This window comes from Papio anubis, chromosome 2 (genome assembly GCF_008728515.1).
Source record: "Papio anubis isolate 15944 chromosome 2, Panubis1.0, whole genome shotgun sequence".
In the NCBI taxonomy this organism is placed as follows: Eukaryota; Metazoa; Chordata; class Mammalia; order Primates; family Cercopithecidae; genus Papio; species Papio anubis.
Window position 1 is genome coordinate 183,316,323 of NC_044977.1, and position 22,969 is coordinate 183,339,291.

Sequence of the window (22,969 nt, forward strand, 5' to 3'; positions counted from 1 at the left end):
CTGAGTTGCACCCTGAGCATGCACATGCACCACCAGCCTCCTGCAGCCAAATGCCTCTGGCCCATGAGCAGGTCTTCGGCACCAGGCCCCCGCTGGCTAAGAACATGCTTGCACGGCCCTCCCAGGCACGGTGCTTGGGTCTTGGAGGTAGACCTACTGTGAGTGTGGGCCTCCTCCTGGTTCCAAATGGCCAGACTACACTTCTTGGCCTGGGCGCTTTTGACAATCCTTTAGACACCATGGAACATTTGAGTTTTCTTGGCAACTTTGGGAGAGCAGGCTTTTAGCAACCTAATGCTTTTCAGATGCTCTTCTTCCTGAGGCCAAATGCTTCTTGCTTGATCCTGGGGCACCCTGCCATTCACCCCAGGCCAGATGTGAACTGGTCTTTGTAACTCTCTGTGGCCTGGCCTTTCAAAGTTGAGGGTCAGCCTTCCAATTACAAGTAGCAAACTGCAAGGCAACATCTCAACGTAGCTCTGCCATTGGTCCTACATATATTTAGTGCTTCAAGGCCCTCATCTGGTAAGGGACACGTCTGTGACTTGGTCCATGGTCACAACAAAGCCAGTACTAAACGGTACCTTTCTCCAACCAAGGTGCCAGTGGCACACTGCAGGTCACAGATCAGATCTGGAGAAACCCTGGAGAACAGCTAATTTACAGATGGAAACGGGAAAGTTCAGAGAAAGCAATGACTTACTCAAAGTTGTTAGAGGGAAAGCCAGAACTCGAGCTTGTTTGTCCTGAGTCTAGCTTCATATCTCCACTGAAATCTGTTTTCTCCTTGATGTGTTCTTGTCCTTTTAAGAGGTTGAATGATGCAACAAGCCCTTGGGAGAGCTCATTGAAATGGGGTCATTCTTATTGGCTGCTGCCATTCCCCACCCAGTCTTTCCTGGGAGAAAGGAATCTTCTTGAAATGTTATAGCTTTGGCTATGCTGAAGCCAGATTTGGGTTCTAGAGGATAGTGGTTAGTGAGGGAGGGTCTTTAAAGAAAAATGTGATGCTCTAGGATTCAAGGTATCTGAGGATGGCATAAAACATGACCATGGTAAAAGAATGGCTCGGCATTGCTTATGTTGCCAGTATTGAGTTCACCTTTCAGCTCTGCCCCTAATTTTCTACAAGTAGCCTTGCGCAACTCACTACACTATTCTGATACTTAGTTTTCTCATTTATAAAATAAGGGGGCAAGTAATATTTGCTTAGCAGGCCCCCTGAAATGGTGGGCCTTATGACAATAGATGAGATGGCCTTCTCCATCCTGGCCTGCATCCTGGTTCAATCACACAGTGTTTTGCAAAGACAGACTTTACAAATTTCTGGCCTGGTTCAATGATACACCATGGTTCTGCCCAACACTTGGTGTTAAAAAGAATTTCATGACTCATTGTATCCAAGATGCTTTGTACAAACATAGAGGATGATGACCATTAAAAATCATAGAATAGCTGGGCATGGTGGCTCATGCCTATAATCCCAGCACTTTGGGAAGCCGAGGTAGGAGGATCACCTGAGGTTGGGAGTTCGAGACCAGCCTGACCAACATGGAGAAACCCTGTCTCTACTAAAAATACAAAGAAAAAAAAAATAGTTGGGCATGGTGGCGCATGCCTGTAATCCCAGCTACTCGGGAGGCTGAGGCAAGAGAATTGCTTGAACCCAGGAGGCAGAGGTTGCAGTGAGCTGAGATTGCACCATTGCACTGCAGCCTGAGCAGTAAGAGTGAAACTCTGTCTCAAGAAAAGAGTCATAGAATATCACAGGTCTCTTGGTCCTGATGCTTTACTTCTGAGGTATGGGATCCCAGACCCAGAGATGTGAAATTATTTACCAAAGATCATAGTTAGGAAATGGCAGCATCAGTATTAGTACCTAGGGCCCTGACTCTTTGCCCAGGGCTTCTTCCCCTTCCTGAGGTGGCCACATGGCTTTCCAGCATGGAATCTATCCCTAGCTTTCTTTGGCTCACATAGTCTTTTAGCAAAATGGGGATTAGATCCTCTGGTTTGCTACAGCTCCACCATTCCTCTCTTCTCTGAGGCTTCACTGCCTGGAGTCCTTGGGTGTACTTCTGGGCAAGCCTAATTGAGGTAAGTGGAATCAGCAGAATGGGTGGGATGAACATTCCCTTATTCCACATCCTCATAAGTTTTTCTTAGAAATAAAGACCTCTTATGTGAAGCCTTCCTGGTCAGTTCTTACCCCTCCACTCATAGACAACCAGACATTGTTACTTCCTTCTTCTCTGGGATCCCATAGCACCTGTGATGGTCAAAACCTGACTCTCAAATGCTAACACATTCTTCACTTCTTAAGGATGAATAGTAGACAACTCCATAGCCTTCCATTTTAGTGTCTAATCTGATATGTAGAAGCCTCCTGATATGGTTTGGCTATGTCTCAAACTGGCTATGTCCCATTTCTCTCTTGCCTGCCACCATGTAAGATGTGCCTTTCACCTTTGGCCATGATTGTGAGGCCTCTCCAGCCATGCGGAACTGTGAGTCCAATAACCTCTTTTTCTGTATCAATTACCAGTCTTGGGTATGTCTTTATCAGCAGTGTGAGAACAGACTAATATACCTACTGTGTACTGGTATACCTACTTTATACTGTATACTGTAGGGTTACTGAAATGTACCGTTAATATAATATATTACATCAGTTTACCCAACATTCTCATTCAGCAAAATACAAATATCACCCAATGCTTAACCATATTGCAAATTTCCTGCTGTTTTTGCAAACATGCAGATGGAATTAGACAAGGCACTTAATTTTCAGTATTCCTCAATGCTGTCTTGAGTGATTGCATCATTAAACTACTGTCATTCTTATTTTTTCTAAAAAAAAATTACCATGTTGTGAATATTAAATTTAATTTTTTTGTAGATTATTTGTTTAACCCTAGAGTGTGCATTTTGGGGTTATACTTTTCTAAGTCAACTTGAGTAGCTACACAGTGTGATTGCAGTGCAAATCACCCATACTATTTATTTATTTATTTGTTTATTTATTTTTCAAGACAGAGTCTAGCTCTGGCGCCCAGGCTGGAGTGCAATGGTGCAATCTCGGCTCACTGCAGCCTCTGCCTCCTGGGTTCAAGCAATTCTCCTGTCTCAGTCTCCCGAGTAGCTGGGATTACACATGCGCGCCACCACGCCTGGCTAATTTTTTTTTGTATTTTTAGTATAGATGGGGTTCCACCGTGTTGACCAGGCTGGTCTTGAACTCCGGACCTCAGATGATCCACCCGCCTTGGCCTCCCAAAGTGCTGGGATTACAGGCGTGAGCTACCACGCCCGGCCTATACTTTTAATGCTAAAGCAAATGTCCCCAAAATCTGTATGCACAGTAACACTTCCTGTCAACACAAAATTTTCTTTCCATTTTAAAGTGGAGTCAGTAAGTAAACCATGGGAAAGGCAGCAGTTGGAAAGGCTTGACCACATTGCTGTTTGGAAGAAAGAATTTCTCACTCTGTCTTATCATGATGTTGTTTGTCTTAGCATCTCCTTGATAGCACGGTGAGTGCTTGAGGACAGGGTACCCACTTTTTCAATTTCCCTGGCAGGACAGCAGATGCACACACAAACTGTGTTCTATGAAAAAGCTTGTGGCAAGGACACAGAGAGGGGACAGGAGGGCTGTCAGAGTGACGGAGCAGGCAGAAAATACAGGCTGATTTGAGAAGGTGTGAAGCAGGGCTTCTCTGACCCTTAACCTTTTGAAGACGCCTCCCAAAAAGCAACCAAAGCATCACCTCCCCTGTCCCCCATCTCCCTGTTAACAGCCAGAAGACCTGGGGTCCTAGGGCCTTGGATGGAAAACCATGAGGCAAAGGATTTGGAGGGTGAGGTACCTGGAAGGCAGGTGGGCAGGCTTCTCCCCAATACTTTATTCATCCAGACTCCTTGGGCAGAACAGGTATATATACCTGGATTAGTGAAAGAGGTTAGGAGAAAAGGGAGAAAATGGTTGATTTGCAGCACATGGAAAATAGATCTGGGTACTTAATTTCTCTCAAGTGAGTTATTACAAAAGTCCTCCAAATGGTCATCTAGGCTCAGATACGATTGTCTCTGAGCCTAGATGTACTAAGAAGAATGAGGAAGAAAGTGGAGGAATGTGGCAGGTACTCTCTGGGATATAATCCTCCAAAGGGACCAATTAACCTCCAAATGTCTTCAAATACCCACAGGGGTACCATCCTAGTCCTTCTATCAAACTCCCTTTGCAACCTGAAGGATCTTTCTAAAACGGGAATCTGACCATGTCCTTTCTTAGCTCAGAATCACCAATGGCTGGCTGTCACCTTCAAAAATAAACACCACGCTCTTCAGCATGGTGTCTGTCTAAAGCTCTGGGGAGTCCCACTCCTGCCTGGCTGAGGGCTGCTCCCCTCCCCACCCCACGCTGCCCAGGTCCTGGAAGGCATTTCCCCCTCACTTGTCACAAAGACCTGGGCTTACATGGCTCTTTGTTGCACAGATGCCCTTTCCTTTCTTCTCCATTTGACAGACTCTTTAATAAGCATACATTTGTGACCACCATCTCACTGGAGTTTCAAAATAGCTCTAAGAGCTTCATCACTGTTCCTTCTTTTAAAAATGAGGACTTCGGGCCAGGTGCGGTGGCTCACGCTTGTAATCCCAGCGCTTTGGGAGGCCGAGGTAGGCGGATCACTTGAGGTCAGGAGTTCAAGACCAGCCTGACCAACATGGCAAAAGCCCGTCTCCACTAAAAATACAAAAATTAGCTGGGCATGGTGGCAAGTTGTTATAATCACAGCTACTTGGGAGGCTGAGGCAAGAGAATTGCTTGAACCCAGGAGGTCGAGGTTGCAGTGAGCCGAGATCATGCCACTGCACTCCAGCCTGGGTGACAGAGTGAGACCCTGTCTCAAAAACAAAAACAAAAAACAAAAAACAAAAAAATAAGAAGGAGTTGGAGGCTTAGATGAGTCAAGAGAATGTTCTCAGGGCTTGCATGCCAGAGAGGCAGAGCTGATGGGCCCTCCTTTCTCCCTGAGAGCTCCTTTTCTGCTAGGGACTGTGAGTGCATGTGAGGGGGTGTTGGGCTGCCACAAGGCAGGGAGAGGCGGGTTATGTCTCTAAGCCATTCTCCTCCCAGTTCCTCCCAAACCCCCAGTGTGGCCAAGGGACAGGTTATTGCAAGTCCTTCACCCTCTGGCCAGTGTGCTGCTGCCCAGTCCCTGGGGCAGCCAGGGGTCTCTGCCAGGTGGCATGGATGAGGTCTGGACAGGGACTGCTGTAGCTGTGGCTGTGCTTGAGCTGTGGTCAGGGGATATGCTGGGCTCCCTGGGGAGGCAAAGGATCTGCTCCTCACTCCCCAACCCTGCCTGGACCCCTGTCCGTATCAGCAGAACAGGTCTTTGAAGGAAGGTCCCTTACCTGCTGAATGGGTCTGGCCTGGTGAGATGTTGCCCTCACCCAGAAGCCAAGGCCGAGACTGGGTAAAGCAGTAATACTGGCCATTTTTTGGAAACCCCAGCTCAGCCTCAGACCACATGAAGGAGTTTAACTTGGGGTATTCCAGGCTTCCTTTAGGGTCTCGTTTCTTGCCTTAGTTGTGTCAATGTGTGACTCCTTCATGCTCCCACCAACAACTCATTAGTAAATCAGTGCTAGATTTAAAGTTAAAAACCAAAAAGCCTGGGATTTGGTCTTGAGACTGTTTCTGCATCTCCACATGGACACAGTAACACAAGCTCATGGAAAGTGAGAACCTGAGGAGATGTGTGAGTGACACGTTTTGCATTATCAGGCTCTGCACACTTACGAGTTCTTCCTTTCAGAGCTGCCTCGGCCTCCAGCCCAACCCTGAGGCCCCGAGAGTGTGAAACGGGAGTGGGGTGGCTCAGCATGGAGGGCTTACCTGTGATATTGTTGAGCATCTTGTAATAGGGCTCCTGGCAGGAGTATCTGATCTCAGACTTGTATGTGGTGAGGTTGTTCCTTGTGGAGAAGGTGACCAGCCCGTGTTCCAGCTCTCCTGGGGCTCTACAGTCTACAACTGAGAGAGAAGAAGTGAGAACCCTCGACTGCCTTTTGCTCATCTTCTTCTGGCTATCTGATGGATCTGTGTCATGCAGATGTACAGGTTGTGCACTGCACACAATTCCAGAAAGCAATATTATAATGCCTCTGAAGGGTGCCCCTGGGATGTACAGTGTACAACCTGTGAAGCTACCAGTGGTCCTGCTTTCGAGGTCTCTCCCATTCATTATGGTACTACTGTGTGGTCAACTCACCTGGCCAGTGTCAATTTTGGGTAGGAGAAGGTCTCCTGAGGTTTAAACAGACTCCAGCCTCTTACCCACCAGGGCCTCTTTCTTTGACTTCTAGTTTTATTGTACAATCCTCTCTGCCTCTTCTGCCCAAGGATGAAACCCTTGGCTTAGCGAGAAAATTATAGCTGACATAAACCAAATAATCTTTGTTCTTCTAGTCCCAATCCTAGGCTGAGTAATAGCAGCTAATATGCTCACATTGGAGTCTGGCACAAAAAATAAAAAAAACCCAGCTCCTGTATGAGTACACAGCCCCACCCTGCTGCCTCCCCAGGCAGCTTGCTTGGCCCTAGAAAACAGGAGGCAGGGTTGGAGGCAGATCAGCTTTCAGCCTTCCCCTGTTCATTTTCTACAATTGTTGATGGCCAGATGTTGGAGCCATAATTCCCAGTACAGGACTTGACTAAAGATGCCTGCTCCTCAGAGGTGGTCTTTGGGGAGCTTTCCAGTCCAGCTCAGTCTTAGGGGAGTTGTCAGCACTGATGGAGCCCAGCGTGAGTCAGCTGAGAGTCAGGGCATCTTTTCATGGCCACATCAGAGACTCTGGACCCAAATTTGTCAATCTTTTCATTCTTAAGGAAATCCTAATCTTAGGTATAACAGCCTACACCAGAGTTGAAGAATCATAGATGAATCATAGACTGTCACAGCTGGAAAGAAACCTGAAGTAGGCAATCTAGAATGTTCTCTTTATTTTATCTATGAGCCCAGAGAGGAGATTTGACTTGTCTAAGGTCATACAGCAAGTTACTGTCAGAGTGAGAGCAAGATTTGACCTCAAACCCAGTGCTGTTTTAGTAAATGGAACTAGTAGTTCTTAAGGATCTGTTTTCCAGTTAAATGGCCTATTTTAGCTGGCCAATGGTGGATATCAATTGTCAGAATTTCCAGAGCCCTGGTAAAATTTCCAAAGTTCCATGTCCTCCTGAATTTTACCTGGTCATTTTGGGAAACAGTGAGACGTAATTTACCCCTGAGTGCCATTTAGACAGTGTGATTTTGACTTTAGGACTCCAAATTCATCTTTTTGATTAGCTAGAAAGTCCACTCAAAATGTAAATAATTCCAAGTCCCTCCAGGTTGGAGGAAAAGATGAAGGAAGGGAGGAAATACAGGTACTTCTTATCCACAAAGAAGGCAAACCAAGACAACAGGTTTTGTCCTGGCACCCAGTCCAATTACCCTGGACAAATCATCTCCATTTGTTTTGATAACCCAAAAGTAGAGACGCTCTTCCACTTTGTGAGGTAAACGTGTGCAGCTCAACACTAGGATAATGACCAATAATATTTATTATTTAAATACTATAAACAGTTTAAATTCTGCTAAAGCAGATTTTTCCTCCTTTTTTAGAAAATACCATTGACTTGGTACCTAGGTATTGGCGTTACTCATCTCCCTTAACTTTGGTCCAGCAGTTTGTTTTGCCTAAACTAATCTCAAGACCTGACCACCTAGTTTAGGAATTCCAGGGTTGGCCTTAGCGTGGCTAGATGGTGGGGCCCTCGGAGCCTGTTATGTGGCTGATGCTGGCGGAGTGATATTTTCTGGGTGGAGGACCTACTTTCACATCACTTCAGAGAAGTAACTTTGTCCAGTGATACAGCTGGCCCTACAACTGGGTAGAGGGGGTGATAAATAGTGGAACATAGAGGGTCTTGGCAATGTGGAGGGGCACACTTTCTTCCCAAATCCATAGCGGCAGGGAAAAAGCCATGTCTCTCTGGGACACGGAAGTGACTTTCCGTCACAAGAGGCCTTGAGCAGGTCTGTCTGGCACAGTCAGCACACACTAGACCCTGCTTCCGCCGTTGGCCTATGCTCTTTGCTTTAGGAAGGGTGTTATCCTTTTCTGTAAAGTCCTGTCTGGCCAGTTCTGCACTCTGGAATCAAAACACCCTTCTCTTTCCCCTTGCCTTGGCGCCGCCCAACACCCTATCTCCACGGTAATTCCTCGCTGCCACTTATTTTCCTTCAGACACACCTTGCTTGACCTGCAGATCCAAGTGTGCTTTGCTGTATTGGGGGGCTTCCTAGAGAACGATGTGCAATCAGATGATCCTGGCACTCAGGCTTGGGGTTTTGGGCTCTAGCCCCTTCCTTGGCCTCATCTTCTTTCCTCTCCTCGGTGTACCCACCCTCCAAACACCAGCTCCTTCAGTGTGCTCCCCTGCTGCCTCTGGCTCCCAGGCCTTGCTGGTGCCATCCCTGTTGCCCGGGGCACCCTATGTTCATGCTCTGGCCACCCTGGAGTCTTGATGAAACACCGCTTCTTCTTGAAAGCCTTTCTAATTCTAACTGGACAGGGCTGCTTCCTTGTTTCTTTGATGGGATGTATCTGATGTTGTCTGCATCAAAGCTATTACAATTATTTGGGTACATATCAAATCTTCCTCTTAAATTCTGATTCCCTGTATGGCACTGAGTAAGATTGCTGTGAATACTTTGTGGGTTTAAAGACATTTATTCAACGGACACTTGTCTTTAGTAGCCAGCCCATCTCTTCTTTCAGTGGTGTCTCTAGCCGAGAATGGCACCTCGGTCTCCAGACTGCCCAGGGTTCTCCCCTCACCGCACAGCCATTTAATCACCAAATAGATCGGGCAGTCCATTTAATGCAAAGTTTCTCTGACATGTGTACCCAGATCTTCAGATGGAAGCAGAGATTCCAGCTGCCACTCCCCAGCCCTTTCTCTGTCACTGTTTAGGACCTGTGATGTCCCATGGCACAGAGCTGGGGCTACTGCTTTCGGGTGTGATACCTATCTTTTTAAAATTTTTAATCAGCGAATTTTAAGAAACATAGGACTTGTAAGCCCCAGAAGACAGAACTTCTAATGATGACATTTCAGCCCCATGCTATGTAGGGGTAGAAGGGATACTTTTGTGAATGAGAAAACATTCAGATTCTCAAAAATCCACACTCTGTGAGTTATTATTTGCTTTACCTACTCATGGTGGTTAAGAAAGCAGCAACAGGTAACACCTCCGGATTCATAAACTCACAGGCAGTCTGGCTCATTTAAACTTGACATGTAGAATGGATTAGAAACCACTTTGATCTGGTCAGCCTGAGGCCACATGATTATATATTCAATCTTATGTCTCTAAGACCAAGGGCATTTTTTCTTTTCCTTTGAGAAGAGCACAGTCCACTCAGAGGTGCTAAAATAAATCCCACATTTTTTTTTTTCATTATTTTCAGGAGTAGTGTTTGAATGATGGGTGAACCCTCAAGTGGCAAATTTGTTTTCACACACGTAGCAGCTTCAACTGCTGAGCTCATGTTGCCTTGTTCAGCACCCATTCTAATCCACACTGAAAGGGGCACGGGAGTGTTGTTGGGTGGGGAGGGGTGGTGCAGCTCTGGGCCCCGGGGGTCTTGGGAGTGATCCATTTCTGGATGTCTGCATTGTGTGGGGTCTCGTCATTCACTCTGTCACTTGCTCTGACTTGAGTTCGCTCTCCAGATCGATTTCGTTTTCTGCCACTATGGTGAAGATCAAAGAGGGATCAAGAGGTACAGAGGAAGGAAGCAGAGAAAGGAAGAGAAAGAGAGAGAGAGAGAAATTAGCAAGCAAAGCAGAAACAGTTTATGCAGGAACTACAGAAATCACTTCACCAGAATTGATTAAGAATGCATAGTTTAGGTACAGCCAGTGCGAAGAACAGTTTGGGATTGTGGAATCTGTATCATTCTGAGAATTTGCAGAGTCATACATCCTGGCTCATGAGGATTATAAAATTCTGCCCTGGAGGGAGCGTTGCCTGAATCTGGTCCAAACCCTGACTTGACGGCATTCAGAGTAGAACAGGGCTTGTCCAGGGGCCACCACAGCAAGGTGGAGGCCAGAACAACAACCCATAATTCCCAGCTTCTTTTCGAGTGCACGTTTCTTTACCACACAGTGCACACCCCTTGTCTGTTTCCAGCCCTGTACTCCATAATCCCTGGGGACTCTCAACTCCTCAGTCCTGTCCTTGCCTCTCCCCTAGGACCTAGCACAGTGTCTGGTACAGAGAGATGCTCAATAAATACCTACTGAGTAAGCAAAGATGCTGGGTATGCCTGAATGGGAATTCTGATAGTCTTAAGCCAGCCTATTTTGGGAGAATAGGGCCATATGATGGAAACAGTTCCTCTTTACTATAAAATGAGAGGGTGTTCTGTTGTACGCTAATGTAAGTCAGGGAAAAATATTAGTCAGGGAAAAAATATTAATGCTTCCTACTTTCCAAAAATATGAATGAGAGAAACAAAACCACTTCCTAGTGAGGGGATTGGGTTGGGGCGGGAGATGTTTGTTGATCTTTTGCACGTTTCTGGCCCTCCATGGGTATGGTATGTATATTAACCCAGCTAATCCCCAAAGCAATCTTGAGGGCAGGAAACTGAGGCCAAAGAGTCTGAATACACTGATTAGGGACTTTCAGCTGGTAGAGTCTGCATTTGAATCTAGAACTTCCTAATTCCAAAGCCTGATTCTATCCAAAACACATCATATCCTCCTTTACCTTATCCTTCTACATGGCCCTTGCTTTGTTCTGCAGAGTGCTTTGCTTAGAACCTAGTCACAGCACTGTGCCTCGAGCCTGGCATTGGAGGAGGTGGTGACTGTGGCCACCAGCACTTGAGTTCCTCCATGCCTGGACCTTGTCTTTTCCATCTGACTTCCCTATGGAACTCTGCACAGGCATCCAGTCAACATTTTTTGAAACATGTTGTTAAAGTCATAAAATGCCCCCTCCTTCCCCACGCTAGGCTCTGACCCCAGCCACATCATAGGAAAAGGAAAAATTTCATCATATGAAAAGGAAAAGAACAAGCATATTTTACTTCAAAGTTCTTCCTGGGATTTGCCTTAAGGGAATGTCCCCCTTGGGACAATGGGAGGAGATATGTCTGCGTACTGAATCAAGGCCATGTAGGAGAAAGGGACGAGGATAGCGCTCCAGTTTGCATGAAAAGTCATGAAAAGAAGATGGGTGGGACCAACTCCAATCTGGTTTTTTTTTTTTTTTTTTAGACAGAGTCTTGCTCTGCCACCCAGGTTGGAGTGCAGTGGCACAATCTCGGCTCACTGCTATCTCCGTCTCCTGGGTTCCAGCAATTCTCCTGCCTCAGCCTCCCGAGTAGCTGGGATTACAGGTGTGCACCGCCATGCCTGGATAATTTTTGTATTTTTAGTAGAGACTGAGTTTCACCATGTTGGCCAGGCTGGTCTTGAACTCTGGAACTCAAGTGATCCACCTGCCTCTGCCTCCCAAAGTGCTGGGATTACAGGTGTGAGCCACCACGTCAGGCTCTAATTCTTGACCTCACCTCTCCATCGTAAAGCAAATTCTCCCTTCTCTCTCCCTTCCTTCCCTGACTATTTCTGTCACTGTGCCTCCTCTCAACAATGCTGGCCATAGATAAGTTTCTAAAACTGTGGTCCTTATAAGTCTTTTATTGAAATCACCTGGGTGTTGAGAGGTGGTTGCAGAGGGTGGTGGTGAGGTGAAGTGGTTGGAAGCTTGTATTTTTACAAAGCTCAGTAGATGATTTATATAGACTATATCATTTTAAAACTATTGGCACATCTTCTAAAATATAAAGCTAGTCCAAATTCCTTATTTTATAGTTGAGGCGAAGGATCTTATTCACAATCACAGAGTTGGTTAGGGGCAGAGCCAAGGCAAGATCTTACTCTGGGTCCCAGGAGCCAGTGAAGAGCTGTATCATTTGCTTCATGCAGGCCAACTGTGCTGACCCCACAGCCCTTCCTATACAGCCCTAAATCATGAGCTGTCTCAGAAGATGTAGGGGATATGGCTGATGGCCACGTGAAGACTAGCAAGGTCACTCAGCTCTGGGCACCAGCACCAAACTAGTTTCCTGAATTAGCAATTGCCAAAGCTGGTTTCGAGCCTGGACACATGTTATTCCTTTAGTAAGCTAGGCAACCCACCTATGGACTGAAGTAAAATTGGTGTTTAACAAAGTACTGGGCCCACAAGTTTCTTTTGGGATCCAAACATCTTATTGCCAAAAGGGGCATTGATATTCTTTTTTCCCCCAACCCTTGTGTGTCTGTTAAATTTCTGCTCCCATCCCCTTCAGAGTGCTCCTGCCACACTTTCACCCTTGCATGCTCCGCTCGGGTCCCGCCAGTGTGGGGGAGCTCAGTATCTTTATAACAACCCATTAGGCTTTCTTACTTTTGCAGGTGGGAATCTTGTTACTCCACGTCCCGTCCTTCAGACACTCAATCTGGAATGTGTCCATCTCCACATTATCCTGGGAAGAGACAGGAAGAAGGGAGTGGGAAGAAGGAGGCAGGGGTGGTGTTAGGGGTTTTTTCCTAGCAAAACCAACTCAAGTTCCACACATGTCTGTCCTCGACTGAGATTTTCCACCCATGGGCCTCCAAGGGCAAGCTTGAAGGTAGGGGAAAGATACACGCTGAATTCATATTCCCTTTTCATATTCTGGAGAGGGGCAAGGGCTGTGTGCAAGAAGGGGTTTGGGCAACTATCTCTGAAGGGAAGACTGTAAGCATTGACTCCTTTTTCAGAGCAGTGCTTCTCAAACCAGGGCAAGCAGTCAGCATCTCCTAGAGGGCTTGTTAAAACACAGGTGGCCGGGCTTCTCCCCCAGAGTTTCTGATTCAGTGGGGCTGGCTTACCCAAGCATTTGCATTTCTAACAAGTTCCCAGTGATGCTGAGACTGAGGACCCCTCTTTGAGAATCATTCCTTGGAAGCAGTGGTCCTTTAGCTTGGCTGCACCAATCACTGGTCCCCGTCCCAAAAAGTCTGCTTTAACTGATCTCAGGTGAGAGCTGGGAGATGATTTTTTTTTTAAGCTAACAATGTGATTCCTAGAACTACTGCTTCAGGGGGTGGGAGAGTAAGGGGAACCCATCTGTTCCTTTTTTTATTTTTTGAGACAGAGTTTTGCTCTTGTCAACCAGGCTGAAGTGCAATGGCACAATCTCGGCTCACTGCTACCTCCGCCTCTCAGATTCAAGCGATTCTCCTGCCTCAGCCTCCCGAGTAGCTGGGATTACAGGCTCCCGCCACCACACCCGGCTATTTTTTTATTATTTAGTAGTGATAGGGTTTCACCATATTGGCCAGGCTGGTCCTGAGATCAGGTGATCAACCCACCTGGGCCTCCCAAAGTGCTGGGATTACAGGCGTGAGCCACTGCACTTGGCCCCATCTGCTACTTTTAAACCGTCTACTTCCTTTCCTGGTATCCCACTCCACTCCCCTCTATAAGCCGATGAACTTTGTCACAGTTCTCAGCCTTGATTATAGAGCTGTATGGATGCATATTTTTAAAATTCAAACCAGCTCATGCTCTGATTAAAAAATAAAACAAATTTTTGTGCCACTTTCAGAGTGTGAGACCGCCTGGGACACATGCTTTGGAATTTCTGGAGCATTTGAGAAGTTGATGGGCAGCTAGGAAATTCTGTGCTGGAACTATGACAAGTGCTGGCAGCCCATCTGCCCTGGGGAGGTGCAGGTTTGGAGAGTTTCTGTGGCCTGCTCACTACCCTTTCCCAGGCAGGGCTCTGCACCTTCAGCACTTTGTAGCCTGTGTCACAGCTGATGAGCACTTGGTCTTTGAAGGAATACTTGGCTTGGGAGGGCTCGATTTTCCCATGGACAGGAGGTTGTAGCTCTGGGCACTCATTTCCTGGTGGGGAGCAAATGAAAGAACAGCAGGTGAGAAAATAAGAATTCTGACCTTAAAGGGCCAGTCCCTAGAAAGCAAGGCCTGATGAAGGTGAATAAAACATGGAACTGGGTATTGGAGGCATGGATCTTCCGGGCCCTTCAAGAGACTAATTCTGGAGCCGTGAATAGGGCAGTTTCCAACTTGGACCACCACGTCCTTACTTGTGGAATGAAATGGTCGACCAGATGATTTCAGTAAAACTCAGGATTGGGAGGAATGTTAAATGTCATTAAATCCAATCCTTGTCTGATGCTTCTCTTACAACATCCTCCGCAGTAGACACCAAACATACTGCTCAGCTAGGAGCCCCACCAGGTCCAAACCTGCATCCTTCCTCCCTCAGCCACCACCCCTGGGAGGGCTAAGCATGGCGGCTCAGGGACACAGTGACAGGGAGCTTAACGCCTCCCTAACCTGTACCTTTCAGGCTCAGACTCTGCTGATTACATGAACATTGTTTTCCTTCTTAGCTGAAATTTGCGCCCCTGTAATTTTTACTCATTTGTCCTCTCAGGCCACCAAGGATGACCCAAATTGCTCTTTCTTCCCAAGGCCCTTCTTCAAAGCATTAGAAAGGCTGTGATCATATGCCTCTGAGTCCTCTCCTCGAAAAGCTAAATCTGACAGGCTCTTCAGGCCTGGGCCTATCCCTGACACTTTTTCTAAGACAAACTCTCCTTTGTTAAGATCCTGTCTGCTCTCCCCCATCTGGGCAGTGTATGTGATAATGTAGGCAGGGCCAGAGTTTTAGTCTATGAACTGGATTAGTCATGCCCAGCTGTGATCTTTTGTCACTGATGTTCACCCTCTCCTTCCTTGAGTTCCTACAGACCAGTTACTGCAGGTTGAATGGCTTGATCAAGGTTTGGGCCAGGACTGACTGACTTGAGGGACGGGGGCATAAGATCCATGGGCTTTGCCGATGGGGGACCCAGAAGGAGGCAAAGCACCATAGTGAAACATTCTGGGCTACAGGCCCATATCCAAATTCTAACCCTAGACTTGGAGAAGGCTGGAGCTGAAAAGGCCCTCCTCCCCAAGTCTACTGAATCACTGTGTGAGGTGTAGAGTTCAGGAAACAAGATTTCTTTTTCTTTAATCTCTCTATGTGATACTGAGGTACATGTTTTGAAAACCACCTGTCTAGTCCACCCAACATTATTGCTGCCCTTGCCCCCATTTTATAGATGGAAAACTGAGTCAGGAAAGAGCACGTGCCTTGATCCCCAGCTGCTCGATTGGGAGTCCCATCAGGTCCCAAGAGGAGACCCAAGCCTGCACCCCTCCTCCCTTAGCCACTGCTTCTGCAAGGGCTAAGCACAGCGGCTCAGTGTCACCTGGGAGGGAAGAGGTTACCTGCAGCCCTGTATGAGAGCCTCCAGCCCCGGTTCTCTCCCGAGTTGTCACTATGGAACAGGATCAGGACACTGTGGCTCTGGGTGTTGATGGGTTCTGGGGCTTTCTCTCCACAGAAAGGCCCCAGAACTTTTGGACCAACTTTGATCTGCAAAATATGAGAGAGAGAAAGAGAGGGTTCCATCTGAGCAGCCAACATGGCCTCTGCAGGTAATACCTCTCCACTGCACTCTGGGTTTTCTGGAAGCTTCCATATGAACCCTTGATATTCACTTAGGTTTTTAATGAGCCGTACCATTCACCAAATGGTTTCATCTTCATTCTCTCTTTTATAATTTACAATGACTCTTGAAGTGGACAAGGCAGGTTAATAATCCTCTACTTAACTATTTACAATAGCAAAGGTATACAACCAAATCAAATGCCCATCAGTGATAGACTGGCATTGATGTGGCATATATACACTGTGGAATACTATGCAGCCATACAAAAGGATTAATTCCTGTTCTTTGCAGAGACATGGATGAAGCTGGAAGTCATCATTCTCAGCAAACTAACACAGGAAAAGAAAACCAAACACCACATATTCTCACTCATAAGTGGGAGTTGAACAATGAGAACACATGGACACAGGGAGGGGAACATCACACACTGGGGCCTGTCAGAGGGTGGCGGGGCAAGGGGAGGGAGTAAATTAGGACAAGTACCTAATGCATGTGGGGCTTAAAACCTAGGTGACACATTGATGGGTGCAGCAAACCACCATGGCACATGTATACCTATGTAACAAACCTGCACGTTCTGCATGTGTATCCCAGTACTTAAATTGAAAAAAAATCTTCTGCTTAAAGATGAACATACTGTGGCTCAGAGAAGGGCAGAGTGCTGTCTGGTGCATAAAGCAGAGACGATCTCTGCTGTCAAAAAACCTGCAGTCTAGTTGGGGGAGACTAACAACAAATAATAAACAAAATAATTATAGGGCGTCATAAGGGTAATAAAAATAATCAGGATGATATGCACATATAATAGAAATATATGCTATATGTTTATCATTGATGTAGTAAAATCTGTGTAACCTATAGAAGTAATCATTCCTATAATGGTAATATAATAGACAATAACTTTAATTAGGTGATCAAGGCAAGGGCTTTCCCTTAGGTAGCACTGAGAATCTGAGATACATAGGATGAGTATGAGCTTATTTGAAGAGAAGGGAAGAATACTTTCTAGGGAGAGAAAACTGCATATGTAAAGATCAAGGCCAAGGGTGGTAAAGAGCTTGCCTCGTGTTAGGAATAGGCAGGAAGCCAGGCCGGCTGGGCAGTGGGAGTGCCATGGCATGAGGTTGGACAACAGACAAAGGCCAAGTTGTGCTGAGAAATTCAGGTTTAATTTAAAGTGCAAACTCAATCGAATCTAGCTTTTATAAAGATCACCCTCAATGCTATGGGAGAATAGATTGTGTAGGGCAAGAGTGGAAGCAAAAAACAAAAAACAGAAAACAAAAAAAAAAAACCTGTTGGGAAGTTTTGCAGCTGAGCAGAAGGGAGGTGATGAGTTTGCAGTAGGTTGGGGGCAGTAGGGAAGAGAAGGCAATAGGCTCTATTATCTGATCCAGATTCCCCACCATTCATTCCTGGTTCTTTTCTATGTCTTTAATGCACTTTTCTCCCATCTTTGAGGGCCATGACTCGTTACCAATCATTTGGTGACCTCTACAATCCCAAGTGACATCTTTGTCCTGTCCTTATTGAGGAGAGGGGGAAACAAATGAAGCCCCAAGAGGTTGCATGCTTGGATAAGGCTCCCATGTGTAGCTCCTGAGACACTATGGCAGGCAGAATTCTAGATTGAAGGTTCACCTTCACCCCTGGAGTTACTTTGTGATGATGTTATGTTAAATGGCAAAAGGGATTTTGCAGGTGTGTTAAAGTTATTCATTAGTTGACCTAAAATGAGGGACATTATCTGGGTGGGCTTAACCCAATCACACGAGCCCATTCCACACAGTTTCCTTCTGCTGGTAGCAGCAGCAGAAGTCAGGGAGATTTGAAGTGTGACAGGAATTTGATGGAAGGGACTGTCTGTGATGGCAGGGACCAATGTGAAAGTATCTAAGCACAACTTCTAGAGCTGAGAGCCACCACTGGCTGACAGCCAGGAAGAAGAAGGGAATTTTAGTCTTACATCTGCAAGGAACTGAATTCTGCCAAGAACTTAAATGATCTTGGAAGTTGATTCCTCTCCAGAGTCTTTAGATAAGAGCTCTATCAGCTGACACCTTGATTTCAGTTTCATGAGACCCTGAACAAAGAATCCCATTGTGCTCACTGGGACTTCTGACCGACACAATGCTGGGATAAGAAATTGGCATTGTTTTAAGCTGTTATGTTTGTGGCACTTTGCTAACACAGCAAAATAGAAAACCCGTGGCCTGTGCTTCCTGCTGTCACCCTCCAGCCAAGCTGCCTCTTAGCCTCTGTATCCAAGTAGGGGACAGGCCAGGCTCTAAGTTCTAGAGTTTTCTTTTGTGTCCTCTCAGGCTTCTCTGCCTCTCTCACTGTTGACAGCTTTCTCCTGGGCGGTCTCGTTTTCTGGCTCTTTCTGACCTCTTTTGTGGGTTCCTCTTCCTCCATCTAGGTCTCATAATCTATTGTGTTCTGGCTTCCTTTTTTTTTCTTTTCTAGGACGTCCCATTTCCACAGTTTAAATCAGCACCTCTTTAAACATTTAACAGCACCCATCTTTATCACCAGCTCAGTGTCTCTTCTGAGCTAGACCTTAATATTCAGCTCTACTTGGATGTTTTGGCTGTTCACTCTATAAGAATTGCTGGTTTTACTTTCCACACATCTCAAAAATATCTCCCCATTATCCCAGCCATGGCTCAAATTCTTAATTATAATATTGAAATAACCACAAATAGAGTAGTTATTTGCCTGTGGTATTTCTTCCATCTTTATCTGCCTTCGACATAGCCTTTTCTCGCAAGTGGGCCCAGCAGCATAATTTGTGGGGTCTGGGGCAAAATGAAAATATGGGGCCCCTTATTTAAAACAAATTAAAAATTTCATACATTCTTCTTTGCCTTGGTAGTTGGCTAAAAAAATAAACAGAAGAAACATAGTTTCATGTGTTTATTAAACCAAGCATGAGGCCCTTCTGTGCACAGGGCCCTATGTGACAGCATGGGATGCATGCTCATGAGGCTGGGCATGCCAGCAAGAGACCTCTCTAAAATGCAGATTCAACCTTACGACTCTCCTCCTCAACCCTCCCTGATGGCCAGGGGGGTCATTTCAGATCAGAGATTCCTGAAATAGATCTAATTAAGATGGTAGATATTATTTTAAATAATGCCTTTTTGAGACACTAGCTGCTTGGCTCTCTATCCTGGGAGAAGAAGGTGAAGATTCCGCAATATCAGTTTTCCCAACTCAGCCAAGATTTTCCAGCATCTCCAGGACAAGTGTTCATTGCAGGCTCACCTTGATGTAGTCATAGGGGCAGGGCACCTCAGGATGGTCCTCAATGTCAAATATGTCCTCAAACTGCAGGTTGACCATGAAACCCTCCTCCAGCTCGATGGTATAGAGGCATTCAGAGCTCTTGGGGTAAGGGTTTGGGAAGTCAGGGCTGGTGATCACCCCAGTCCTTTGAGTGAAGAGGTTGTCACTGCACTCCACTGTTGGAAACATAGCAGAGAAGATGGCACATCGCAACCATGGCCACAGCAAGCCTTGCTTATCTGTTACTATATGAGTTTCCCGATGGTCCCAAGCAGTAGACAGGGAAGGTATCAGCATCTCCATTTTACAGATGGGAAAAATGAAGCTCAATGAAAGGAAATGATTTATCCAAGGTCTCATGTCTAGCAGTTTACCGAGTTGAGACTCAAACACAGATTTTCTAATTGTCTGTCCAGGGCTGTTTACCCTGTGTGAAGATCCTTCTCATGAGATCCTCTGGTTTGGGGGTCAGGGAGAGGGATCTGAGAGGGAAGGGTTTCGAGATGGAGTGGTCAGAGGGATGCCTGGACCTCTGTGATCCTGCCCTCCCTCCACCCAGAACTTCAGGAGATCCCTCATCTCCTATAGGCCCTTGACACACACCCTCAGTTTCTAGCCCCTGTCTTTGTTTTGTTTTTCTTTATGGTGCTATTCACTGTGTTCAATTAAATGTAGCCTTAAGCTTCCTTCTTACTTATTTTATATTATTTTATTTTATTTTATGAGTCAGGACCTTACTCTGTCACCTAGGTTGGAGTGCAGTGGTGCCGTCTCGGCCGACTGCAACCTCTGCCTCCTGGACTCAAGTGATCCTCCCACCTCAGTCTCCTGAATAGCTGGGACTACAGGCACGTGCCACCATACCTGACTGATTTTTGTAGTTTTTCTAGAGATGGGGCCTTGCTATGTTGCCTAGGCTGATCTCAAATTCCTAGACTCAAGCCATCTGCCTACCTTGGCCTCCCAAAGTGCTGAGATTACAGGTGTGAGCCACCTTGCCTGGCCTTCTTACATATTTTAAATTCAGCCTGAAGGGTTCTGCATACATGGTGAACTGTAACCTAACTGGATTTTTAAGTAGACTAATCTACTCTTCTACTGTAAACTAAAAATAAAATCCTAAACCCTCCACTGACCTAATGGGCCCCCTGAGGCAAAAGGATCTCCAGAAAAACCTTAAAACAGAATTCCTGGCCATGATGGAGTGGTAGGTTAGACACTCCTTCTATATCCCTGTTTCTCTGCAGTTTGGACACAACAAGTGACCAGCATTAATGTTAAATAGAGATCATGAGAGTGAGAAAACAGACTACTCGTGGCAATAAAATACCAAATTGTAAATGATGAAGGACCTAAGGCCATGCCAGGCAAGGGTTAAGTCATGCATCCCCGCACTGAAAGCAGAAACTATGTTCTAACGATGCTACAAAGTTTTTCTTTTTCTCCAGCAGCTGAACAAGCACTGGCCTTGCAATAAGTGATATGAAAACAATTTTCAGCTCTACCAGATGCCGACTGGCTGATCCCCACCCTGTTCCACAAGCCATAACTATGGCTTTGAATGAACAAGACATCGATTTCAGTCACTTTCTCTTGATAAGAGACTTCTGACCATGGCCTGGTTCTGGCCAGTTTACAGAGGCTGCACACCTGAATGCCTCCTGTCCTGAAAAGATGTTTGGACCCTAACTGTAATACATTTAATGTGAAGTCTCCATCCCAAAATGAACATGGGTCATATGTTGCATGCATGTGTGTTCAATATGCATGTGTCAGGACCACTGTCATAAATATTCATAGCTCCTCCTGTAACCTGTTGAAGGTGTTTAGCCAACCTGTTCAGCATAAAGCTCCTACCTCAATCCCTCCTCCTTTTAAGTGCCTGTCTCTGGTCTTGGCTGGAGGTGGTGCTTCCCAGACGATGAGGATGGCCACCTGCTGTAAGACTTTATAAGGAATAAAATCTCCTCTCTTTTTCTAAACTTACAGATTTGAAATCTTGATTTTTAAGTTAACAGTACCAATCACGGAGTTTTGGCCAGTCACGGGTGGCCATCTGTTCAAACTACATTCGAACAAGGCAAATACCAAGCTGTAAGTAATTTGGCTGTTTCTGTACCTGACTTCCATTTGCTGTCCATCACTTTTCTTCTACTTCCCATAAATCTTATCCAGCATGAGCAACCCTGGAGTTGGTCTGAACATATTCTGGTGGTGGTAGGGTGGGTGGAGGGGAGGATTCTCAAATTGTTCTTTGCTCAGTTAAACTCTGTTAAATTTAATTCGTCTCAAGTTTTTCTTTTAACAGCTCCTTAACTTTATGTTTATTTTCTTGCTCCCGCTGGACTACAAACTCTGTGAGTGCAGAAATTCTGCTTCGTTCCCCACTGCATTTACTGCACCCAAGAATCCACTGTCCTGGGAACCTAGACATGACTTTAGCCCTGCTAAGGAACCTTGATTTGTCACTAAGACTTTACCCTTGGGCCAGTTCATCCTAGATCTGGGATGTCAATGTTTCTACGCCCTTGTTCATTCTGCTTATTTGCAAATGAGAAAACTGTGGTTCTGAAAAAGGGGGCATGACTAACTTAAAGTTTCACAGCTATGAGCTGCAGGACAAGGTGAAGGTAGAAGTCTCCTGAGTTCCCAGCTGTTTTCATTTTTTACCCCAAGCATTCTCATGGGGGCGATCTTGCCCTCAAGAAAGCTAAAATTCCTTCTTGGTGGGGAAGGTCTTACTTTTTAAATGCACAATATACAGATGGACATACAGTACATAAACAGATATATAGTATATCTGTGGTATTAAAATTTCATGGGGGAGAGAGGAACTATTAGGAAAATGATATTTTAAAAAGCTCCTGGTGACAGGTGAAAATGAAGAAAATGAGTGAGAAAGCTTGCTCTGCCCTAAGCATTCTTGGCCCTGACTGTACTCAACACATAGTAGACACTCAGTAAAAACTCAACGGAATAAAAACAATAGAAAACATACACTCTTTAAGAAAAATCCTGCACTTGCCTGTTCTTTCGGTTTTAGATCGCTTTAAACTGATGTGTTATATAGGGTTTTATTCAGAAGCAAATAGCAGCTTTTGAAGGAGGAAGAAAAAAAACTTTTGTCTCCAGACTTGCCCTCCTCCAGTGATCCCTCACCGAGCTTCCAGGTGAGATTTCAAGCATAGATGCTTATCCTGGACCACCCTAATCTACTGGCTGTTCCCTGAAACATTGCAAGTTCTATCACACCTCTGATTGTTTGCAGAAGCTGTTCTCTCCACCTGGAAGGCCCTTCTTCTCCTTATTCTTTCATCTCTGTCAAGGGTCACAACTCGGGGAGGTGTTTGCCTGCACAGGTCTGATTGTGCTATGTCCATACTTCCGTTATGTAAATGTAATGGAAACATTACTGTTAAAATAGAGACCATAAGACACTTCACCGTTTGCTTACGTGGCCATTACCCTACTAGCCCAAGAGCTCCTCCTAGAAAGTGGCTAAACCCTTCCATTTCTCCATCCCTCTCTAAGCACGAGACTACAGCATAGTACGTATGTTGATGAGAGATGAAAACAAAGAAGGAATGGGAGGTTTTCTGGCTGTTTCTGTTTGCCTCTTTCCTCTCTCTCTTCTTCCCTTTGGACTGAGGTCTCTTTATTGTAGAGGAACTTAGGGTCCATGGAAAAGAAGAGGAAAAGGAGTTGCTGGGTAAAGCAGAATTCATGACTCAAAGAGAAAGAACTGGGAAATCCAAGTTTTCCCCTAACTTGACCAGACCAATTGCCTACAATAGGATAAGACACAGCAACCTGTATAGCAAAAATGCTGCCCAGAAAGAAAGATGGCCAGATAGTCTACAGCTTCTCTCCTTTGGGAACCCAAGTTTGGGTTTCCAGGCTGGGTGGACATTTCTGCATCTTCATCCACGTAGGGTCTGAGGTGCATCATTGACTTCATTTTTACTTATTTCTACTGCATATCTGTCTTTCTCTGAGCCTCATCTAAGGTTATTGAGGATGTGGCCTATAAGGGCAATGCATAGAATCATT

General features: G+C 45.7%; 2 protein-coding genes across 10 annotated transcripts in view; one reads left to right on the forward strand and one right to left on the reverse strand.

Moving 5' to 3' along the window:
- RTP1 (receptor transporter protein 1) overlaps nucleotides 1–22,969 on the forward strand; it is a 142,597-nt gene that overhangs the window by 97,617 nt on the left and 22,011 nt on the right. The window contains exons 3-5 of one of the 5 annotated variants that reach the window (XM_017956034.3): nucleotides 15,524–15,617; nucleotides 20,909–21,013; nucleotides 21,287–21,583. In XM_017956034.3, coding sequence (XP_017811523.1) covers nucleotides 15,524–15,617; nucleotides 20,909–21,013; nucleotides 21,287–21,380 — 293 coding nt within the window. In that variant the 3' untranslated portion in view covers nucleotides 21,381–21,583. The other 4 variants (XR_002520613.2, XR_002520610.2, XR_002520611.2 and 1 more) reach the window with 4 other exon arrangements.
- MASP1 (mannan binding lectin serine peptidase 1) overlaps nucleotides 1–22,969 on the reverse strand; it is a 76,973-nt gene that overhangs the window by 20,387 nt on the left and 33,617 nt on the right. For 3 of the 5 annotated variants that reach the window (XM_009201913.4, XM_017956032.3, XM_017956033.3), the window contains exons 5-10: nucleotides 18,899–19,095; nucleotides 15,408–15,555; nucleotides 13,891–14,009; nucleotides 12,522–12,600; nucleotides 5,906–6,043; nucleotides 3,870–3,944 (exon numbers count right to left, since the gene is read on the reverse strand). In XM_009201913.4, coding sequence (XP_009200177.1) covers nucleotides 3,870–3,944; nucleotides 5,906–6,043; nucleotides 12,522–12,600; nucleotides 13,891–14,009; nucleotides 15,408–15,555; nucleotides 18,899–19,095 — 756 coding nt within the window. Of the gene's footprint in view, nucleotides 1–3,869; nucleotides 3,945–5,905; nucleotides 6,044–8,768; nucleotides 9,811–12,521; nucleotides 12,601–13,890; nucleotides 14,010–15,407; nucleotides 15,556–18,898; nucleotides 19,096–22,969 lie in introns of those variants that run through there. The other 2 variants (XR_644293.4, XM_009201914.4) reach the window with 2 other exon arrangements.